Below are 14,714 nucleotides of genomic sequence, written 5' to 3' on the forward strand. Positions count from 1 at the left end.
TCACGTATGTACGACGTCATGATTTATGCCTATATGGACTCAATTTTTTAATATATATACGTGATGGTAGCAAAGTCCGGAAACAAATTTCGCGTAGATGGCATGTCCCAAGTGTTAAGCGGTGATCTGACTCTCGAGTCCAGATGACCCAAACCTCCGACTTGACGAGATGCAACTAAACTCTACCGAAATCTCTCCTTCCAACCGGTATTCGTGAAGGGCAAAGTGGAGTTCGTGCATAAAGAGGACCCTCCACTTATTTGTATCACAAGCCCAGGTGCTTTGGAAGCCGCAAGACCGTATTGCGTCGGCAATTATCGGTAGTCGACGCAGTGTACTAGAGCAAGGGTAGCCGTGCCTTATATGAAGCTTCTTGTTATGTCTCCTCCGGAACCCCCATGTAGGGCTAGCGGCGACCCTTGGTTTAATGAGAGTGTTCACGGGTCCATTTTGATTGAATTATTACGTGAATACATCATCCTGAGTGCTATAAGACCGTGTTTAGTAAACTGAGCATCAAACTGTAGAAAATACAGTGTGTGTGTGTGTGTTGGTAGGTGTGTCTGTGTGAGAGGTTCAATTACGCTGACCTCGTCGAGACGATATATAGCTTATCACTGCTAGCGTAGTAGTAGTAGTAGTAGTATTCATTTACACTGGCCCCTCGCCGAAGCGATATGCAGTATACGACAACTATATATCCTAGTATGTACATTGAGAATGATCCACTTCCTGACATGAACTTAGAGCCTCGTCACGGCCTCTCATGGCCCATTGCCGCTCCCATTGTTAGGCTGCCCTTATGGCGCACGACTCTGAAACCTCTGTGACGCCTCGGCGAAGTCCAATACGGCCTGAACTGTCTTGGTCCTCGAGACGATGTCTGGTTTACCTTTCTCACCTTCGTTTGAGCCTCCCAGCAGACTCGATACGCTGCTCAGCGTGTCCCCGACTTTCCGTTTCAATTCTACCCTCAGCTCTCGGAGTTTCAGGCATTCTATCAGCACGTGGGTGACCGTCTCCTGCGCCCCGCATTCGCATAGATTATTATCGCGGAAGCCGAATTTCTTCGCGTAGGTGGATAGCCAGCTGTGGCCCGTGCGTAGCTGTGTCAGCAGGTAGGCGCGGTTCCTAGGTAAATTCCCGTAAAGCTTTCTCGTGTACCGCGCTGGTAGGCCACCGTCTATCTTTCGTAGGTGAGTACCTTTGGTGCTTGTTTTCCACTCTTGCTCCTACTGGGCATAAATCCTGTTGCGGACAAACGCGTTCTCCCTCGATAGTAGCGGTCGGAAGGGGTGGGTTTTACCCGGTTGCGCGGCTTCTTTGGCGAGTCGATCTGCAGTGTTGTTCCCTCGGTTTTCACAGTGCCCTGGCATCCATTGGAGGCGAAGCCTGATGTTCTCCCCTTGAACCTCGGTGGCTGCCTGGAGGATCGCATGGATAATGCGTTGTCCTGATTTATTCTTCACGTTCTGGATCGCCTGTAAGGCCGATTTGCTGTCGTATAGGATTGTTGCTATTATAGGAACCCTGTTTACGGTATTTAAGCGTTGGTGGAACAGTTTGAACACCACGTTGACCGTATAGAAGATGCCAATGAGTTCCGCTACGTGAACTGACCAACGGTCCATCGGGCCTACCTGGACCTATTGGAGTTTAGTCACCTCGTCATTTTCGTTGAATGTGACGATAGCCGCCCCGAGGTGGCCCTCGCGCCCTAAGGCGTCCGAATAGACGACGAGGTCAGATGTGGCCCGTATGGTCTTAGCCCGTTCCCTTGCTGTCTCCCGGTCCGACTTGACTTCAATCTCCGCGAATGCCTCGGCACGCTATGGTGGTAGCGGTCTAGGGTTGATCGTTTCTAGTGTTGCTAACCTGGATGGGTCTATGGTCTTGAGAGTTTCCGCGAGGGGGAACCTGTAGCGTGATCTTATATTGTCCCTGTGTCTCTGGGCTCGTGATAGGGCACTCCAGATAGGGTGATCGCGAGGTAGAGTGTGTAGTCTTGCGATGGTGCGTTGCGCTCGGTGGCGGAGGCGGAGGTGGGTAGGAAGTATATAGGCCTCTACCTCTAACGTTATTGTCGCTACTGTCTTGAATACCAAGAGAATTCGGATCAATAACGCTCTCTGTATCGTGTTTAGTTGTCGGAGGTGAGTCTTGTCCCGAAGCGGGTCATGCCAGACTGTTGATATATAGTCCACGATAGGCGTGATACACGCTTGGTAAAGCTGTCGTATTTGCTCTGGGCGTAGATATCGTAGCCCACTTAAAGCGATAGTCACTTTGGTGGCACGTTTGATGGCCTACTGAACGTGTTCCTTCTAGCGGAGTTTCTAATCAAACATCACCCCCAGCAGTTTTGCTGTAGGTGACAGTTTAACGTCGGCTCTATCGAAGGTAAGTTGCCCTTCTAGGTGCTTATCCCTCTTTCTGGTGAGGTAGATTAGCTCGGTTTTCTCTGCTACGAAGCTAGATCCGGTTCGCCATGCCCACTTCTCGATACGAGGAATGTCTTCGGACTGTATAGTGGCTAGGTTTTCCTCGGCCGAGCGGCCTACTCACTATCGGAAGTAGTCGTCAATGAATGCCGACGCGCCTCCGTGGGAGTCGATAGATTGGTCGACCAGATCGGCGTTAAAGAATATAAATAGGATAGGAGAGAGTGGAGACCCTTACGCTAGTCCCGTATGCGCGAGAGGCTCTGTCTCGGTGCGGAAATCGTTAAATCCTGTTGGCATAGCGGTCACTTATGAAGCTTGTAATCCACTTCCGTACTACCATCGGAATCCCTCTCGCCTGTAAAGAGTAGTCTAGGCTCACCCAGTTCACCCCGTTAAAAGCACCCTTGAGATCGAACGAAATTAGAGTCACTACCTTGTGTTTGTACTAAGCTTGATCGATCGTATTTGACAGCATTAACAAGGCTTGCTCGGTGGTTCGGCCTGGTCATCCGCCGAATTGGCTATTCGGCAGTAGGTTGTGCTTTTCTGCTAGATAGGATAGCCGTCGCGCTATAACCGCTTCGAGAAGCTTGCCGAGTGTGTTCAGTAGTGAGATTGGTCGATAGGCGCCGGGAAGCGAGTAGTCTGGTTTACCTGGCTTCCGTAACACAATGATCCTCGCACTACGCCATTGTTTTGGATGGTGTCCTAGATCTACACATGCCGTGAAGATACGGATAATAAAGGCCTTTAGATATACCCATAGATTTTTCTAGACCAATATTGGTAGATTGTCCTCCCCTGGCGCTGTCGTCCCTTTCGCTGTCCTTAGTGATCGCTTAATCTTAAGTTCCGTGATTGGGTGCCATGGTAGCTCCGGGGGTGGTGAAGCTGGTGGGCTAGGCTCGGGTATGTTTATTGCGGGGAAGAACGCGTCGAGGAACGTCTTTACTTTATCTTCGTTCTGGATAATCTCTTTAGGGCTAGCTCGCAATGTTAGGGTACAACCCTATGCTTCCCGAGGCTTTATATAGGTCGCGGCTTTCCAGAGTTTTCCTTTGCCCGCTTCGTCTAGGAACTGTCTCTAGTGCGATGCTTTGGCTTTCTCGATGGTCTGGGTCCATGCTCGCCGCTTTTGTTATATGGCCTCAAAGGTAGCTGTGGTGCTAGCGTGGTCCTGTCCGAGCTCCGCGTAGCTCGCTTACCACCTCCTACGTAGTTGATTGACTTCAACTTGTTGCACTTTGAGATCCGGGGTAAACCATCTCTTAGAGTATGGCGTTAGGCGTATATCGGGCGTGAATCGGTCGACTGCCTGGGCTGTTGCTGATATAAGCTCCTCCACCACTCGGTCGAGTGTTAGCCGGATCTTAATGTCCTTCTATGGAGAAATCCGACGAGCTATTTCTTCGCCGATTCTAGACTAGTCTGCCCGCTCGTACGCTTTCCTCGCTTTGGTTCTTGGCTTAGTCTGAGGCTATAAATTCCATTCCGAGTAGGTGGCGCGGTGGTCAGATCCGTAGTTCTTATGGTATAGATGGCATTTGATAAGCAGGCCTAGGCTGTCTGTTACTGTCTGATCAATGGTTAAGTTTTGGCCTGGGTTATTTAAGGCCTAGTAAGTTGCTATGCCTCGGGGGAGGTAGCTTTGGAGGTTATGAGCCTGGAAAAAGTCGATTAGGTCGCTGGCGTCTTCGATAAATGTGGGCGCGATATGATTGCCGCCCTATATCGGATGGTATCGATTAAAGTCGCTAGAAACAATAATACTAGTCGAGCGATGCTCGTTTTGGGTGGTAGCTGCGATAGAGCTCTAAATTGTAGTGAAAGCTAGCAACGCCGATACGTCGCCGCTAGTGAAAAGTGGTACTAGCGGTATATAGATTGAAAAGAGAAGTATTTGAGAGTTAGCTATCCAGATCTTGATGGCTGCGATATCTGGGTGGTCGTATGATATTTAACGGTGTGAGGAGGTGGAGATTCGTCTGTTAACATAGATCAGACTACGAAACCGATTAGTATCGAGCTGTGCGGTAGGCCGATGTAGTCGCTAGGCGCTGTGATTGACGTATATACGGTACATGGTGATAGAGGGCTCCTGGATTAGTAGAATATCTAAATCTTGGCTATAAGGATTATTGATCAGTACCTCCATTCTTGGTCTAGATTTTATTATGTTTAACTGTAGGATGCGGAGGTTTGTCTCTAGTATCTGACGGGGTTAGAGGTTGCTGGCTCTGGATACTGTCGATCACTAGTCGGATGTTCGCCATTACAATCTAGGCACCGCGCTCTCACTCCCGGTGGGCATCGTTTACGCTCGTGTTGTCCTGCACAGTGTCCACATCGAGGCGTTTCCTTGCACGTCCATGCCAAGTGTCCGAACCGCTGGCACCGAAAATATCTCTTTTCTTGATCTCACGTCGCTCAACGTGAGGGATATAGTGCTGGCTGGCAAGGAAGCCGTTCTATAGTATATATTCTGCTCCCTCTACTAAGTCAAACCAGATTCCTAACGAAGCGAACTTCCCCAAGGCTTTATCTTTCGCTTTCATCCAGGCCAGTTCGTCGATATGGAAACCGAGTTCCGCTAAGTCATTATCGTTGATGATCTTCTCCGCTGCCTAGGTGGTCCCCGTTTCTAGGTCAAATTCCTCGGTAGGGGTACGGTGGACTATAACCCCGAATCGTGGTTTGACCAGTTTCGTGTTGTTGCCTAATTTATGTAGCCATCGAGTGTTATTGCGCGCTGCTTTAGCTGACTCCGTATTTTTGAATCGAATAAGATAGCCGGTCTTGGTGGTGCCGATGCCCGCCACTTAGACGTTATACGTTACGTCTTCGCTCCGCAATATAGCGCGAATATGGGTGTTGACGGTATCGGTGGGAAGATATCGTCCAAATGCGTTTCCCTCGCTGTCATCCCTGTCTCTTAGATCGACAAAGGTTCTCTGGGTGCTGATTCGGACGTAGTTTTGCTCCTTCTTAGGTTGTTGGTGGTTTAGTGACGGTGTGGTATTGCCTCCATTGGCTACAACTGTCGCCCAGGTCGTAGTCGCGGCCACTGCTGGGGCGCTTTCGAGCTGCGCCCGTAGTGCTTTCACTTCTTCATGGAGTCTCTCGTTCTGTTCCTGGAGGACATTCTGGTTGTGTTTGATCTCCTGGAGTTCGTTTTGGGTAGATGCGATGGTTGTGGTTTGGTGGCGGATGACGTCCTTTAGCGTGCTGATCAGTTTCCATACCTCCTTAGTGGTGATTCGACCGGCTGGGTCCGACGGGGCGAAGGCATCTCCACTCCGGGTTCGCTTCCGGCTTTCGACGGTAGTTCTGGCTTCGAGGTCGTCCTCCGTGAAGCTGGCGGTGGTTTCTTGCGTGTTTGTGGGAGGGGTCTCGGGCCCTCCCGTGGGTGGGTCCGCCATCGGTCAGGGGTTAGTTCCGGCTCGGTACACAACACAGTAGCTTTGTATCGCTTTTATATCGACCACAACGTTCCTCTCCGTGTGTCTCTCTAGTGTCGATTCCCGCAGAATACAGTAGCGACCGCTTTCGCCTTCCATGGATAACACGCAGTAGCTTTCTCAAACCCTAATCACCTGCGGCGCTAAACCATATATGATTAGCTTCGTATCTCAAATGCCGTCACACGGCGAAAACGTATAACACCAAACTATACCGTACAGTGACTGTCAGTAAGTTTGGGTACCCCTATTCTGGCCGCGCCAAGTTCACCAATTAGAGACCTATAATCTATGACCGCTCAGACAATACTAAGATTATTTAAGAAGGCGGTATCCAAAGGGGCGCCTAAACTCTCAGACTGTTCAAGTCATTTCTCTACCCTCCACCTTCACGGGCGCATCATCTCAAATTTGTCCAAGGCACCAGCGCCCACCACAAACCCAATCCTCACTTTGTTCACAACGATTTGAGTTTATTTTCCGCTCGGCCTGACTTAACTATTTTATATTGGCGCACCATGCCTCTCCGCCTGCCGTCGGAATTAATCCAAATGATAGGCACACATTTAGAAGCGGAGAGTGATATAAACGCATTATGTCAAACTAGCAAACGACTCTACGTGGATCTTATTCGACATCTCTATCGCGTGAACTCGCGAAAATCAAGCTCGGCGCTGGTATGGGCTGCCACATGCGAAAATGAGGATACAGCTCGAAAGTCAATACGAGAAAAGGCGGACATCAGATTCGCGGATGATAGTGGCTGTGGATCAATATTTTGGGCCACGGAAAATGGCTATGAGATGGTAGTGAGGTTACTCCTTGAGGCTGGACGGGCGGACGTGGAGTCAAAGGACGTTAATGGTTGGACGCCATTATTCAAGCCGTCTATGAAAGGTCACGATGGAGTGGTGAGGCTATTAATCGAGACTAAAGAGGTGGACGTGGACGTGAAGGATGAGCAGGGTCGAACACCATTACTCTGGGCCTCATTCAGTGGCCATGAGAAAGTGGTGCAGCTATTTCTTGAGACTGGGAAGGTGGATGTGAACTTGGAGGATTGTATGGGCCAGACGCCACTGTCCTATGCCGCGGAAAATGGCCGTGAGCCTGTAGTGAGGCTATTACTTGGAGCTAAACAGATGAACATGAACTCGAACGATGGTAAAAACCGGTCGGCATTATCCAGGGCTGCAGAAAATGGCCATGAGGCGGTCGTGAGATTACTCCTTGAGGCTGAACAGGTGGACGTGGAGTCCTTTGACCCCAGGGGCGGGACACCATTATCCTGGGCTGCACGACGCGGTCATGTGGCCGTGGTGCAGTTGTTGCTCAAGACTGGGAAGGTGGACGTGAACTTAAAGGATTGTGAGGGTCTGACACCGTTTTCTTGGGCCGCGAGAAGTGGTCAGGAGGCAGTAGTGAAATTACTTCTTGGGACTGGACATGTGGACGTGGATTCACAGGACTCCACAGGCTTGACAGCATTATCCTGGGCCGCGCGACTGGGTCATGAGCCAGTGGTGCAGTTGTTACTCAAGACCGGGCAGGTGGACGTGAACCTAAAGGATTGTGACGGTCAGACGCCGTTTTCCTGGGCCACGATAAGTGGTCAGGAGGCGGTAATGCAATTGCTCCTTGAGACTGGACAGGTGGACGTGAATTCAAAGGACTTTGAGGGTCGGACGCCATTGTCCTGGGCGTCACTTCTTTGCCGCGATAGAGCGGTAGAATTATTACTCGAGACTGAAGGGGTGAATGTGGATTTGAAAGATTCGCAAGGTTGAACACCGTTATTTTTTGCCGCAGCAAGTGGGTATGAGAACCTGGTCCAAGTATTTCTTAGGACTGGCAAGGTCGATGTCAACTCAAGAGACTATGAGGGCTGGACGCCTTTATCCGCGGCTAGAGAATGTGGTCATACGAAGATGGTGCGGCTTCTACTTGATATCGATCAGATGGATAGGGACCTATAGCGACCTGCGCAGCCCAGTACTTACTTATATATCAATGGCAATAAATACAAATGGATGTTTCAGCGATTCTTGCCTCTATGGATCTTTGCTTATATGCGGATGCTTCCTCTGTAACATCTTTTTCTAGGGCGTTTCGAAAATATTCATTGCTGCACAATTGCGATAAATTTATTTCTCGGGCCGAGTGGCGTAGAGTACAATACAATGATAATGCAGCTTTCAATTTTCTTTCTTGACTCGTAGTCCGTGCCTCAAAATTTTATTAATAGCCATCAGCAGATAGACACTTAATAAGGAAGCGTTGGCTGTGGAGATGTAAGTGTACTGTAGCATAGATCGCATTTCTTATGGTGTTTCGGCTGCGCAGCTCGCATATGGGAATAAGTGATTCCTAGCAAGACCGATTGGAGACCTTATATTTGAGCCTTGTCTATCCCTATCACCTTGACACCAAATTGACCCAGGGAAGACAAAGCTCTCTGCAATGAAGCACCTGCGAGATACAGAATAGCGAAGTGACACTTTACTATGGTTAGATTTCAAGAGTTCGTATTATTATTACGGGTATGGACAAAACGTGTCAGGTTTCTGGTATCATGTGATTAGCGTTTGAAGGAGCATCTCTATATTTCCGACATGGAAGGCGATGTTGGGCGCTACTGTATGTTGGTCGACTGTGATGGCAAGTTCGCAAATATTTGGAGCTTTAGCGAGTTTTGGATTGAGTAGGCAAGCAATTTTTGCGGTGCCGAACGGAAAAATGGTATTTCGATGATGTCGATGATGCGGATCGCTTTGTAAAGAGACGGTTTTTGTTTGAGAGCATTCCCAAATGCTTGCAGCCGGATTGGTGTTTTTCTTGGTCAAAACTTGATTGAAACTTCCTGAAAAGGAGGGGTTGCGTCCAAAATCGAAAAAACTGAGAGACGCAACAAAGTGATTTGGGAGCGGGGTAATCGAGAGTATGGAGAGTTATTGATATAATATCAAACGGTAGTGATTCTATTGTGGTCATTTCGTCGAAACGCGCAACGCTGGTGCGTGTAGAAAGGATTTTGAGGCAGGAAGAAGCAATGAGATCTCATGTCCAGAAAGACATGACAAGGAGGTTCCAAAAAGCGCTCATGAGTCGTACGGCTTTATGAGGGGTGAAATGATTTAGTGTGCCTGGAAGGTGCGGGATTATAAATACCAAAAACTGCCGCGATGAAAGGCGGTGATCTCCATTTAGTGATGGTTCGAGTGGATGGATGCCCCCCACATCTATTTGACCATTAGATATCGTCAGATCGTCAGATCCACCATCAGATGATTCCTATTCTAGGACAGGGAATCAGATTGGTGCAGACCAAGTTTTATGTGAGGTGTAATTATCATCTTCCCAGGAATCGGATCGACCCAAGCCAGAACTGTACAGCCAATCTTTAACCTTCCGCTAGATGAGTATTAGTGGCTGTGAGTACTTCCAGGAACCACTAATTGAGCTCCTATGCATTCTCCGGCGCCCAACAACGATCCGGCTTGATTCTACTATTCGGAGGCCCAGAACCTGAACGTGGAGGCGTAAATAGTTTCGTTATTCGGGATTTATATACCCGAAATCTCCCTATTCTTCTTGCCAATGAAGGTAGCATTTTTCAACATGATAATGCCCCAACGCATACTGCGTACGTTGTTCGGGACGCTTTACGTGAGATGGGTATTGAGGTTATGTAATGGCCTCCTTACTCTCCTGATTTGAATCCAATTGAGAACCTCCGGGGTTGGTAAAGGCCGAAATCTATAAGATTCGACCTGATCTATTAGATACGAGAAACAACGATGAAACAAAGGCAATATTTGCGGAAACGGCCCAAATAGCATGGGGGAGGCTAGATCTGGACCATTTGAAACATCTATCTGATACTATGCCCCGTCGTGTACAGGCTATTATTGAAAGTGAGGGCTGGTATACATCGTACTAGGTACCATTGAATTTATGGAGTTTTTGTACTGCAGTATATTATGTAATCAGGAGGCGTGGGTCTAGGGGTGCAATTACTTTGGAGGTCTCACTGTAACTAGCATCTGTTGTTTCTTACGTATTTCAAGGTGGGGCACAGAGGTGTGAGGTGTATATTAATATTACAAGCGAATACACCCCACCTTTGTGGCAGGTACTCTACGTAAGAAACAGTACAATACCCATGGGCAGTGGTGTTCCGGAAAAACTACTAATGCGTACTAGCGTGAATTGGTAATCAAGATTAGAGAAACAATCGAAGAGTGTAGGTGGTTGCACAAGTTTCGGGACGGACTGTAGAGGAAATGCGTTCTTCGTCGCGCCATCACCGCTCCGAGAAGTTTGCCTAGCGTGTTAAGCAGTGAGATTGGGCGATAGGCCCCAGGGACCGACTAATCCGGTTCCTTGGGTTTCCGTATCAGTGATAAGCTATGTATCGTCTCGACAGTTGATTTATCCACTAGACCAAAATACAAATCCGTACCCAGCCTAGTGGGTTGTGGTTTAGAATCCAACTTCGACGAGAGGTCAGCGTAAATGAATCTCTCTCCCACACCCATTCCAACGCACACACTGTATCTTCTACACTTTGATGCTCAGCTTACTAAACACGGTCTTATAGCACCCAGGATGATGTATTCACCTAATAATTCAATCAAAATAAGCCCGCGAACACTCTCATTAAACCAAGGGTCGCCGCTAGCCCTACATGGGGGGTCAGTCTATTCCAGAGGAGACATAACAAGCTTCATATAAGGCACAGCTACCCTTTCTCTAGCACGCGGCGTCGACTACCGATAATTGCCGACGCAATACGGTCTTGCGGCTTCCAAAGCACCTGGGCTTGTGATACAAATAAGTGGAGGGTCCTCTTTATGCACGAACTCCACTTTGCCCTTCACGAATACCAGTTGGAAGGAGAGATTTCGGTAGAGCTTTAGTTGCATCTCGTCAAGTCGGAGGTTTGGGTCATCTGGGCTCGTGAAAATCCAACACCTGTTCCCAACAAAGTCCTTGCCTCTATAGTGTTTCCAATCCGGCCTAGGCGTCCAGTCGGGATAGAAGATCTTTTTGTCGACGGCCGACTGAGGCGTGCATAGTGGTACGTCATTTAATCCGAATCTTTTGGTACGGTGCTTTTTCCGAGCTCTTGTAAGAACATTTAAAATCCTTCCCATGATATCGGTTTGATTGTTGGAAGGAATATCCCCGCTGAAGTAGTATAGTTAATTTTTTGAGAGATCTCGTTGCTGTAAGCGAAAGGGACCATATGTGCGAGACCAATCCAATCTGTTTATGTCTTTCGATGAGGAGACATCCTACCATAACCAAAGAATGCATTTCTATCATTCTTGCTTCCTCACAATGCACAGGACAGCAGCATAATTACCGCATCATAATAAGGCGAGAAGACACATTCATCCTATGCTCCCCAAAAGTCGGAGGAACCTACTATTTTTGCGGACCACTCGATCTCCAGTGTCTTGTAAATAGTACAGCATTACTTGATGGGTCTTGAAAAATCATGCAGTCCAACTTATAAGAATTGGGATTCGACCGTTTGTTCAATCGACTTAGTTGCATGCCAGGAGAGCAGACATCGCTTGCACTAATCCTTGTATATATAGTATATCTGGGATACATCGCCGGCCATCATGTACACCTCTTAGTAGAGTTTGAGGCGCCTGCGACGATTCTAGATTCGTCATCTGAGCGTCAAGCGCCAACGGATTCCATGTCCGTATCACCCGCAGACGAAGCATCCTGCGCTGTGGTCCAATCGCTGTCTAGCCTAGACTCCGGCTCGAGGTTTCCATAGTTGAGTTGATTACGGCGACGTACAGTAATATTCGAATTCAGTTATACCTTCACACTCTTGCGACTTGGTTCCCGGAGATTAAACCCGAAGGTCGTGAGACCTGATTGGATAGGCGATGAAGGCCCCGCCTTTTAGACCGCTTTCTAGACTAGTAGGTGTATTTTACAATACAGTAGTATAACATCACTGGATGTACTTTACACGAAAGTGCTATACGCATGCTATCTGGTGTGCCCCTCCATCCATGGTAGGAGGTATTTCCTCTGTGACCATCCGCCTTTCTGCGAGATTCAGAGTCCAAGATCAGATGAGACGACATGACTCCTAGGCTTCCTACTTGGAACTTTCATCTGATTCGTAATATGATAGAAAGCCCAGTCCTTTACAACGAGGATGTGTATCACTATGAAACACTCAGCAAGACACTAGAAAGTTACACCACGGGATTCCAGCAAAAAGCTCTATTGTTCGATTGGCATTTCATATAATCATCTTCTGTCTAGCGTTTCGCAGTTGTTTCACCACGGACGCCAGGCGCTCTCCCGATCGTTGATCTGACGAGGCTAAGCCCAGCTTGCAGGTGCTAAGGCCATATGTCTTCCTTTGCCGTTGAATGTCTCGGATTTGGAAAGCCGCACACGTTTCTTCACTTCCAACTCTACTTTCGCTGCCCATTGTCGAGTCATTCGGTGATCATATCTTTGCCATAACTTGGGCAAAAATTGTACGTCCTGCGCACAGTATTGTCGAATTTCATCTGGAAGGGGTCGAGTGTTGAAAACTTCGTAAGAGCCTCCACATTCAGGTGCAAACAATCTTTTTCCTTTGTCTTTGGCAGCTTTCCAACTCGCTCTTTCATCCGCAGTCATTGGAGCATCGTTTTCTATGCATTTACCTAGTCCATTCACGCATCTTTTCGAAAACTTGCGCGTCGCAAGCTCCATTAACTGAAGATCTTGCACGCCTGATAGTTCAATCTGATAGTGGCTGAAAAGAGCATCTGAATCGTTGCGGACGTCGAAAAACACCTTTGGAATAGAAGGTGACTGAAGGATAGCCCGAAGTGTAGTTCCGCTCGGTCCAGGATAAGAGAACGCTTTATCCTTCAGGCCGTATATATCAATCAAGAATGTTGATCTTTTTGGGAGGACAAAAATTTGCAGAATCGAGATTGTTCCATGTCGAGAGAGGTTGACGCCCTCGAGGTCGATATACAAAGATGGGGGCTTTGCCGGCAGATCAGTCAAATCTCCGATCAACTCAGCCACCCCTGCACAAGTATCGATAAAAGTAATAGAAGCCTTGTCTTCCAGCGCTGAGCTTTGGAAAGCCGCCGTCAGTGATTCCAAAGCATCTTGATCAAGATTCACCGATACTGCATGTGGTGCCTGAGACTGCTCGGTGGTCGGTGTCGGCGTCAATTCTTTTGCACTTGCGAGAGAAGCCGTGGTGATAGCTTTTAATGTCAGCGCAGCTTATTTTTCTTAGCAAGACCAACTCACTCGACATCTCGAGGCTAAAGGCGTCCGAGTCAAGGATTTGAGGGGAGTAAAGATGGAACAGGCAGTAATGTCACCAGTGCAGCAACTACTGGTAAAATGGGGGAATGCGAAGTCTTTATGTCCAAGGATACTGTACAGATACGAGGCAACCTTGCAGATGAATGAGCGATACCTTGACTTAGATTACTTTTACTCGCGGGCCCTTTATTCGTCATTCACGTACGCATGAATTCTCTAGTCCTCGTTGGAGTATCTTTTTTCGGTGTTATGCAAGCAAAAGAGTCTAGACTAAGCCACTTCATAGTTCACTTGCGACAAAATGAATCAAATAAATACGATGGCAATGTAAGTAGCCAATCATAAATATACACGTACTGCTTCGATGGTCTATGCCTAGAGGAAATACTCTACTTGGTAGCCCGCAGAAGCGGCTGCGTAGCGTATTCCTGTTTCAAATATGGCCTGCACAACGTGTTGCTCCCTCATTTGTGCTATTTGGTTTTCCCTACGCCGCTCGAAGCGCAATAATCTGTCTACTGAACTGTATTCTGTGGTCACAGAAGCACGTAGGATTTTGGATCAACACACCTCGCATACCTGTAAAGCAAGAGGTTGGTTGGCAAGTGAGGCGGGGGCAGACATAGTATGGACGACGACCATTGCGATTCTCAGTCCAAGGCTTGGCAGGCTTTTTTGTTGCGAATCCGCCACAACGGAGGCAGCAAAGCGACTTCTGGATTGCGATGTGACGATCGTCGGGGACCAAGGCTTGGTTCATTGTACAAGTTTGAAACGCTCGCCCAACGCTTGGGAAGTTCGTGGATTGTGCGCTGGCAGCGGGAACGAAGCTACAGTAGATGGAAGAGAGAAAAAGTACTGGCTTCAGAAAACAGATGAGAAGGCTGTCAAGCATGTCACAGATTGAATAGCAAAGCGGGGGTGGGTCATCTAAGTCGTGGACTCGTGGCTGTCAAAGAGTGGAATCACACGCACGATAAGGCGATCCCAGGAAGCAGTTCAGCTACTGTAGCTGGACCCGCAATTTTTGATTGCCCCAAAAATGTTTCCTTGCCACTCATCAAATATTTGCCTTGCAAAGCCCACTTTATCTCACCACCGCATCCTCAGTATGTATCTAATGCTCAATTAATATCAAAGGTGCAAAGAACCGTCTCAAAATTTAACGTATTCCACAAGCGAGTGGCCATCCCAAAACACCATTGTAAATGCGATATATTACAACTTGATATCTCAACAACGGTGCTTTTGTTTTTTCCCTTTTTACATTGGGTATATAAACACACTGCCAGATGGTGCACTGGCGCCAAAATGAAGACCAGTATAGATCAAATAATTTTTAGAACAGGTATCGTGTTCTTCACGTTCTGAAACCCTCTCACGAATGTCCTCTACAAAACGTCGAGCGATACCTATCTTGACTCCTGCACAGTTTCCTCTCCTTTCAGGCCAGCGGATAGAGAATGACGATCATCGACATAGTTGATTGTGAATT

The 14,714-nt window shown here is 47.9% G+C and overlaps 2 protein-coding genes across 2 annotated transcripts; one reads left to right on the top strand and one right to left on the bottom strand.

Annotated features, from left to right (window-relative positions):
• Window positions 1-6,420: 6,420 nt before the first annotated feature.
• N7455_004262 (uncharacterized protein) lies at window positions 6,421-7,689 on the top strand (the record flags this gene model as incomplete). Its single annotated transcript, XM_065604749.1, has 1 exon — window positions 6,421-7,689. The coding sequence occupies one exon, from the start codon at window positions 6,421-6,423 to the stop codon at window positions 7,687-7,689; it is 1,269 nt and encodes a 422-aa protein (XP_065461649.1).
• Window positions 7,690-12,262: 4,573 nt separating this feature from the next.
• Window positions 12,263-13,208, bottom strand: N7455_004263 (uncharacterized protein; the record flags this gene model as incomplete). The annotated part of the gene is made up of 2 exons (XM_065604750.1): window positions 12,263-13,155; window positions 13,202-13,208. The coding sequence occupies 2 exons, from the start codon at window positions 13,206-13,208 to the stop codon at window positions 12,263-12,265; spliced, it is 900 nt and encodes a 299-aa protein (XP_065461650.1).
• Between the last annotated feature and the right edge of the window lie 1,506 nt (window positions 13,209-14,714).

Source organism: Penicillium solitum (assembly GCF_028829755.1).
Source record: "Penicillium solitum strain IBT 25940 chromosome Unknown utg000003l_segment0_segment0, whole genome shotgun sequence".
NCBI lineage: Eukaryota > Fungi > Ascomycota > Eurotiomycetes > Eurotiales > Aspergillaceae > Penicillium > Penicillium solitum.